Raw genomic sequence first — 9,368 nt, 5'->3', positions numbered from 1 at the left:
TTCTTGTGTCAAAGGGCATCTGGAATATTATGCAGGGCATTGATGTACGTCCTGGTTCTGAGAATGTAGGCGATGTTGAGGATGTGGCAGGCCTTGCTGCAAGGATTGCTGCTATTAGAGTTGTTTTGCCTACGGCAGAACAAGCTCATTGGGATGTAAAGGATGCGCATGCTCATGCATTGATTGTGTTGTCTGTGAAGCGCACCATTACTCCTCACATTTCATTCAACGAAATCTGCAAAACAGGCTTGGGATATTCTTGCTGATCTTTATGCAAGCGGCAATGAGGCAAAAATTGCATTGCTGCGTAAAGAGCTGGAGTGAAAGATTATGCATGAGGAAGATGATATGGGCACTTTCCTTGCTGGTGTCAAGGATATCAATGAGCAACTTATTTCTGCAGGTGAAGTCATTTCAGACAGTTCCCTTGTGCAGATTGTTCTTGATGCCTTACCAGATTCTTACCAGACTTTTGCTAGTACTTGGAGACTTATGACCCAAGGAAATCCTGAAGTTGTCAAGTTTGATGCATTGTGCACATTGCTGTTGCAAGAGTCACTTTCTAGAAAAAACAGGACTAGATAGCGTGCAATTGAGCAGGCTTTTATTGCTTCTCAAAGAAAGGGTGGTAACAACAATGCAGTCACTTCTTATGGCTCTTCTGCGGGTGGAAAATCACATGTTCCTAATGCTTTTGCTGGCAGCAATTCGTCTGGAAATACTGGTGATAAGGGAAAAATGAAGATGCATTGCCATTATTGTAAAGCTAATGATCACTTGATCAAGCAGTGTCCTAAGTTGAAGGCCAACGAGACTAAGAAGGAAGAGGGTGGTTCCACTGCAAATGCTGGTTCCACTACAAATGCAGCCATTGTTGAGTCTTTTGTGAAAGGACACTGTGATGCTGATGTTGATGCGGAATGGGCTTTTAGTGCAGAGTGCACTTACATTCCTGTTGTCCATGATGCATGCATATCAATTGCTGCAGATTCACGTGTGGTATTTCGACAGTGGTGCTACAAAGCACATTACCTCACATCGTGATTTGTTCACCTCTCTCGAGTCTGTCCATCATGGAAATTCAATCACTTGTGTCAACAATGCCTCTTATCCGGTTCAGGGAGTTGGAAAGATTGTGCTTACTGTTGCAAATGGTAGTTCTTTCACACTTGTTGATGCACTTTATTACCTGGGATCAAGAAGAATCTTTTGTCTGTATCTGCACTTGCTAGACTTTGACTTCTCGTCAAATTTGTGGATGACAGATGTACAGTTCATGATCTCAGTTTTGGTGATGAAATTGTTACATTTGGCCTTTTGTGCCGTGGGTTGTATAAGCTCACTTTGTATGACAAGTGTGGACAAAATTTTACAAATGCAGTTGCAGATTCAAGGGCTATTTCAGATGCAAAACTTTCGCATGCACGTTTTGGTCATCTGAATTTTGCTAGTTTGCTGCGTTTGCAGAAATCTGATTTGGTTGCTTCTTTGCCGCCTCTTGAAGCACTTGTCAAACATGTTTGTGAAGGCTGTATTTTGGGTAAGATGCAGCGTTCGAAGTTTCCAAAGGATGGTTCATTAGGGCCACATGCAGGTTGCAGCTTGTGCATAGTGATGTTTGTGGGCCCATGCAAACTCCGTCCTTGGGAAATTACCTTTACTTCGTGACTTTCATTGATGATTACTCCAGGCATGCATGGGTATTTTCACTTAAAGCAAAGTCCAAAGTTTTTATGTGCTTCAAACAATTTCTGGCTATGGCTGAAAATGTCTCGACATGTACTATGGGCACCCTCCATTCCGATCAAGGGGGGGAGTATATGTCTCATAGCAGTGTGATGGTGGTATTGCCTTGTGTCAGAAAAGTTACATAGAGACATTGTTGTGTAAGTTTGGACTTGAGGATTGCGAACCTATTGCCACTCCCATGGAAACAGGTTTGAAATTGAGTCTTCATGATGCTGGTGATCCTGCAGATGTCACTCTTTACCAAATTGTTGTTGGATGCCTCATTTATGTATGCAACACGAGGCCAGATATTCAGTTTGTGATCTCACAGGTCAGCAGATTTATGCATAGCCCAGAGTCATTGCTAGGCTGTTAAGAGGATTTTCCACTACCTTAGTAGTACTTTACAACTTGTCTTGTTTTATCCCAAGGGGGGATCATTCCACCAGACTTACATGCTTTTTGGGACTCAGATTGGGCTGGTTGTTTTGACACGCGAGTGTCCACAAGTGGTTTTTGTTTCATGATTGGCAGTTCATGTATATCATTTTTGATCAAGAAGCAACCTATTGTCGCCACTTCTAGTTGTGAGGCTGAGTATAGGGCAGTCTTCACAGCTACGGTTGAGTGTGTATGGCTTAAATGCCTTATGGTTGATTTGGGTGTTGGACAGGACACTGGCAACACTATCTACACTGACAGTCAGAGCGCATTGGCAATTGCGAGGAACCCAATTTTTCATGCTCGCACAAAGCACATTGAGGTGCATTACCACTATGTCAGGGGAGAGGCACTCAGCAGGAGAAATCAGCTTGGCTTATGTGCCAACACAGGGCACCCTTGAAGATCTTTTCACAAAGGCATTGTCTCGTGAGAAGCTCGAAGCTTTCCGCAAAGCTTTGGGCTTGCTCCCCTTTGTGGACTGATCATGTCCTCAGGGCATGGCACTTCCCTTTACTCGTGTGCCAGCTTTAGTTCACAGCATCACTCCAGGGGGGATTTGTTACCATATACATGTGACAGTAATGTGTGTGAACACACTAGGACCGCCGGGGTATTTTTTTCCTCTTTAGGAGGTTTTTCCCCCCGTGCATTGTATATACGCCCATCATTCTAGGGCTATCTATCTTTCCATTGTACACTAAGTAATACACTCTTTGTTGTGTGCCTTGAGCTTCCTTCGTCTTCTCCAAGCTGTGTGTGTTTTCCTACAACCCTAATTCCAACAGTATTGAAAGTTGCAATAATCAAGACAATTGTAGTAGTGATGGTGGGCCATGGTCGTTGCAGCGATACTGTAATTCCAATGGCATTAGATAGTGGTGGTACTGGGGGTATGCACATAGTAAAAGAGACAAGACATCATGGAAACATTGTTCACAATGCACAACATAATGGTAGGACAATATGCTCTATACAACAATAAGGAATTACTAGAGTAATTGGTGGGATAGACAGGAAAAATTTTGGTGTCTCAAGATGATTCATACCCAAAAATCTGCGCATCACGTGTTAACAAAAGGGGGCGTTGGTAAAATCTTTACAAATGATCTTCAATGTTTATGGTCATTGGTTTGAACTCTCATATGCTAAAAACTATATAAACGAGTCAATAGAGTTTGCAAGAAAGTCACAAGAAGAATCCCCTTTTGTCCAAGGAAAGTCATAGCTTGAGAAACCATACTAGTTTGAAGTCCAAGCCTCTAGTCTATACATGAAAAGTATCCTAAACCTCACCATCCAATTTTGCGCAAGTATGTGTTGTTCAATAAAAAGTTTGCATTGGACAGCATATACTTACTCCGAGGGAAGCAAGACATTAATTCATATAGTTATTGTAAGCATACATTCATGAGCTATAAGGTCATTTCTTTGAAGGGTTTGCCAGCTTTTAGATTCCTCAAAGAACCTTGCTCAACCTTTAGTTGATTTTGCTTGAGATACATCGAGTTATACCAGGAGTACATCATATGATCAGACAAGAATGTGCTCGAATGCATAATGCCATATTATGTGATTCTTAATGAGTGTGAAAGGCATGTTTTTTACCTAGAGAGGATCAATTATACATGTACGATGGGCCTAATGGACAAATTTTAGAACCATAATTATAGCAAAAAATTTATCACCTAAGTGCAAGCATGCAAGCAAAGGTGATCATAAATATGGACAAAGAAGTTAATACAAAATTGTGAGCATTGTAATCATGTAGCATTTAAGTAAAGATTGGATCATGTGAGAAGTCTTTAGGTGCTCTTATAGATACCTTTCTAACAATTGCTTTAAAGTTGTGCATCAACAATAATGAGATTACAACCAAATTTGAATGGGCTTATGATGTGTGTAACAATCATTAATATGTCTGGTCTTGGCTCTTGTTGGTAATAGTCCATACATGAAAAGATGAAGCAAAAAGAAATTGGTGTCTCAAACATACTTTCAGTAATTGACTGGCTTTGTTAAAAGAATGAAAATAGCCATAAATGAGGTGTTCACTTTTTCCATATACCATCCATAAGGTAGGCACAAATTGGGTTGAACTTCATTCAAAAAATTTGCACCATGAGATCAATTGTACATTAGCTTGAACTTGACTTGCAAAGCATCCAAAATATCCACTCACATTCATACAAGGGTCAGTTCCAATCATGGATATAGAGGTGCAATAAACAAAACCTTAAGTAACACGGTGAAGGTTCACGATGGTATGCAATGAATGGCTATGCGACATGAAGGGACCTTTGACAAACAAAGAAGAAAAGAAGGTTTCAATGCTACATATGAAAAGGTAGGTTTAATCAATATTGGAAATCATCAAATATCAAATGTATGCCTAGTTCTCTTCTTCTTTGAGGCTTGTATTGGAAACAGATTAGAAAGGAAAAAGAAGTAATGAATACCACTTGATGAATGACACATAATTGAGGCCGACATCCCAAATATCATATAGCTATATGTCATTTTAAACCTTGTGAACCAATGGGTGGGAAAGAAGCTCTACACATCTTACCAATGCTTGAAAATATGTTTGCTGGGTGCATGTAGACCGAAATTTGTTTCCCAAAAACATTCACATCGATCCCAAAAGAAAGACGAGTTCAAAAGTCACAAAGGACTACATAAGAGGATGAGAAAAGAGAGTGTAAATCCCACTATCCAATGAGGAAAACAAATGTCAATTGTCCCTCATAGTGGCCCACATATACATAAGACTATGCTCAAGAAAAAGGTAGAAAATAGGTATGCCATTGTTTAACTTGCCAAGTCGCACTGATCGACAAGCTTTCATCCAATGGCCCACAATCACTCCAAAGAGTTTCATGATTTACTAAAGGTTTATGTAGGCCAAAAAATAAAGCACTTTCACAAGTATAAAGCACTGCTGGCTGCTCATAATGGCCAATATGGCCACTTGAGCTGCCCCATCATGGCTATGTAAAATGGAGCAGTGTCCTCAGTGAAGGGCAATGCGTAAGCTTGGGTTTGAAGCAGCCTATGCTTACATTACTATCCTGAAGAGACTCAATGTCATCCATTTGCAAAATAATGTTAATCAGTAAGACTTGCCTATCAAATATGGCAAAATGGACCTCTGTGTGTGTCCTCCTTTCCAACTATACATGCATATATAATTTACAACAAGCCTTCAACTTTGCCTGCTTTTGCATCATACATTTGATCTAGGTCTGATAGTTTTGTCAAGATCAAACCCCATCACATATTTTTGGGCTAAGTTCCTATGGAAGTGCTAGTTCCGGCTTTTCCATGCACCAACAGAAATCCTTATGTGTGTACATACCTCCCTTCCATATGAGCAACTGTGCAAGGAGAGTAACCCCTCTCGTGAAGCTAAGCCAAAGCTGAAAATCAGGCTTCCATAGTGCTGGCATCATCTTAACAAGCTTTACTAGATAGCATCCATCTTGCATCTTCACCTCTTTACACGTATCTTTGCTTCAGCAACTCGACAGAGGATAGCCGTCCAGTTTGCAGAGTGGACTCCCCGATAGTTGTACTCTGTGATTGAATAATATAAAAAAAGTAGTGGGAAGGGGAACCATAATTTCGGGCCAGTGCTCTCCATCCAAGTTGACATGCCACATTTGGTGGAAAACTTTTGCTTAGTACAAACCTCTACAAAGGAAACAGAGTACCGTCTCAATTGGTACCGAAAGGGGCACCAGACTTTGAGGCCATTGCTCTCCATCCATGTTGACATGCCACATATGGTGGAACACTGTTGCTTAGTGCAAGCCTATAGAAAGGAAATAGAGTACCATCCCAACCAACTACCATTCATGAAATGGCTAGCTCCATTGAAGGCCTCGCAAATGTCCTTCTCCACCATATTTCGAAAGCTCTCTGCAATTTTGGACAATCGTCTCCACTCTTCAAAAACCTCTCAAACCATGCCATCATGATTATTTGCTGTTGCTGCAGAGGAAGAGTTAATATAGTCTGGCAGAGCCCCTCCTCAACCATATCCATGTCAAGGCCCTTACAAGCCCTTTGCATCCATCCAAAGTCATCAATCAAGGGCTGCAACCAATTGTGCAGGAGAGCATATCTCGCCTCTTTGGGAACCAATACCTGCCCCTTACCAAGGGCTACACACAAGCGGGCCATGATACGACTAACTTCGTAGCGCCTGACGATGACTGGAACCCGTCGATGCAATGAGGAAAGCTCGGCATGGAATGCCCATAATCTAACAAAATCATCAGCAACCTGTCTATCGATCATGATGTCTACTAACCAGCTTAGATTATCTGCTTGCCTTGCTATTTGAGCCGCTAGAATGTGCCTTTCTTCACCAATTCTGCTGGCATGGACGTCTGCGGCAGCGGATGCCCTCGTAAAGAGGTCCACAATAGAGTTTACACAAGAATGAGAGGACTCATACAGGCTTTCCTTGCTCAAATCGTCCACATTGTGACCTTGCATTGTGTTCTCTCTTAACATTCTTGACACCAAGCCCTTCATTTCACGGCGCGCTTTTTCATCAGTACTTTTTGTGATCAGCTGTACCAAGCTCGTTAACACATCATCTGACCTTGTTGCCGCATCATCCGTTGATACTCTTTGCAACACTTCACCAGCACCAATGCTACCTAAGTGCAGGTCCGAGAGTAGCGATGTAACTTTGTGCTCCTCTTCTTCAGCCCATGGCATTGCCTCCAGGTACTCAAGACAACAGAGAATGCCTGCTTCGAAGGCAATACTCGCACAAATCTGCAGAATAAGATGCAAACACGTCAATGCATGGATAGAAAGCTGAGCATCGAGTCCGAGTCATGAAAAAAATGTCTGCTTAACAGTCGCAAAGTGTAAAGCTAACACTCGAGTTCAACAGAAGGGCTTATTTAACCCTATTTCTTATACACTTTTAACATACAGAAGGGTACCAATCCAAGAGGACATACACACATTGAACTAGAAAAGGGTGTGTTATATTCATGAAAAATCTATAGATATGGGGTTTTTAAATTAGTTCTTCAACGCACATGATATGGGGGTTTACAAATACTGAACCCCTTTGAGCTGCATAGAAGCTAGACAAAAGGTAATTTTTTAAATGAAAAAATGATAAGTCAGTGTTGAGCTATGCCTATGTGAGTCATGCACATGCATGATGTTTGTGAATGCGTGTCTTGTGGCTATGCATCCATGTGAGGGCAATGAATGCAGCATTGTGAAACAATACCTTGAGAATTCCGAGCACACGACGGACGTTTCCCTTAATCAATGTCCTCTTCATGTCATATGAATACATCAACTGTAGAGTCTCTAAGTAGATCTCGACATCTTCGCAATTTGCAATCTCAATGAGATGAGGAAGCTGAGGTTTCTCCTTTGCCAGCATCTCATCCAACATGGTCGCAAAATACCGACTTCGTGCAGCTAAAATCTGGCTATGAGCCTTGATTGTGATGCAAAACCCTTCCTTGTTCCTTAATGTAAGCTTCACATCACAGGAAGAAGGGTCATTGAATTGTGCCCCATTCCAAAAATCTGCTAAAACTTTTGGTTGCATGAGGAGGCGCTCTTTAGACTTGCCATGCTTATGCACAGCATTCAGAGCTCTTTTCTCAAACTCTTGCTCACCACTTATCATGTCATACAATGTGGAGGACGGCTTCTTTGCATGTGAAGCCGATGCAGCTTGACTATAGAACGCTTCTGAATGTTGTAAACTGCCATTTGCAGAGCTTTGAGGTGACACAGATGCATCGACAACAGGAGAAATGCGGCCCGTGGGCGTTACTAGAAAGCTTCTGAAAGGGGAGCTATTACCCACCTTATCAGTATTATTTGCATTGATGAATCCCTGTTTGATGAGAGCAGCAATCTCTCCACTCTTAAGAGCCTCCCCAACGCCGCTCTCAAGCGCTACATACTTCTTAGACTTCTCTGATAATTTGCCCCTCTTTTCTGGTTTCTGAGCTTGCTTGTGATGCTTGATAACCTGTGATGATGAGGCTTTGCTAGAAGGCACAATCGGTGAAGAAGGGAAAGGCCTGCCAATGCAGCACCAAGCTCCATGCGTCTTCACGACATCGGGTGCTTTGCGACACCGCAAAGCCATGTAATTCTCATTCGTAGCAGCAATGGCGGAATGCCTCTGGTAAAGAAATTGCCACACACACTCAAATATGACTATGAAGCTGCCCGTATGTGTGAATCGACAGATGATGCTTCAAGTGTGTGTGTGTGTGTGTGTGTGTGGCGCGCCGGGGGGGGGGGGGGGGGCGGGGAGGAGCGAGACCCAAATGGAGATTATCCTGAGGGTTGCACTCACATTGCTCAAGAGATCAATGAGGATGTGTGTGTGGGTGAGAAGGGGAGGCGGGGGGGGAAGAGCGAGACCCAAGTGGAGATTATCCTCAGGGTTGCACTCACAATGCTCAAGAGATCGATGGGCATTAGGAATGATCGTGTCAACATGGAAGAGACCCGCTGGCAAAACAAGGAAAGTACTAGGCTTGGTAGGAAAAGGGAGCAGACAGCAAAGCAGAAAGCAAAAAGCAAAAAGCACGCTTTGCTCTTTGGAAATTGTACTCTACTTAGGGTATGATCAGAATCTGTGATGCTCTTTCTTAAGTCATTTCTATATGTGAGCACCCCCACCCACATGCATACATCACAATAGAGCATCACCCACCCAGTGTTAGAAAGAAACCGGGGCCTAGTGTATTTCAACCGACTGCAATTATAAAATCTCGGTTAGATTTTGAGCTTGCCTTCAAGTTTTAGTGCAATTACGGGCAAAAGCTTCAAATTTTGACCTGAAAACTGGAAGAATTTCAAGTTTCCCCTTATTTTGATCGGTTAAGAAAAATGTATTTTTCTAGCCCCGCACCCACCTTGAGTGAGGGTGCATTAGAAGGTGTAAATTGGTTAACTACATTCTACAAAAGAGGGAGGGGGTAAGAAAGCAAAATGTGATTCCATGCTTTCACTTTACTTAAAGCTCCATTGATTTTGGGTCAATCATTGTGATGAGACTTTAAGCCTTATGAAATAAAAGTTTCATTATTGCAAGTTTAGAAGACCTCCGGGCTTTGATTGTAATGGGGAGCATTTAGGTTTTGATCAAGGAGATGGAAAAAATAATGTTGATACAGATTACTAGATTATTG

The 9,368-nt window shown here is 42.1% G+C and overlaps 1 protein-coding gene across 1 annotated transcript; it reads right to left on the bottom strand.

Annotated features, from left to right (window-relative positions):
• Positions 1-4,866: 4,866 nt before the first annotated feature.
• LOC147440858 (BTB/POZ domain-containing protein At1g63850-like) lies at positions 4,867-8,637 on the bottom strand. Its single transcript, XM_086482664.1, has 2 exons — positions 7,433-8,637; positions 4,867-6,960 (listed from the first exon to the last, which is right to left on the bottom strand). The coding sequence occupies exons 1-2, from the start codon at positions 8,312-8,314 to the stop codon at positions 6,025-6,027; spliced, it is 1,818 nt and encodes a 605-aa protein (XP_086338790.1). The 5' UTR covers positions 8,315-8,637; the 3' UTR covers positions 4,867-6,024.
• Between the last annotated feature and the right edge of the window lie 731 nt (positions 8,638-9,368).

Source organism: Adiantum capillus-veneris, chromosome 15 (genome assembly GCF_014529385.1).
Source record: "Adiantum capillus-veneris isolate H3 chromosome 15, ASM1452938v2, whole genome shotgun sequence".
Lineage (NCBI taxonomy): Eukaryota > Viridiplantae > Streptophyta > Polypodiopsida > Polypodiales > Pteridaceae > Adiantum > Adiantum capillus-veneris.
The sequence above is the reverse complement of the archived record's forward strand: the minus strand, read 5'-3'. Positions and strand labels throughout refer to the sequence as shown.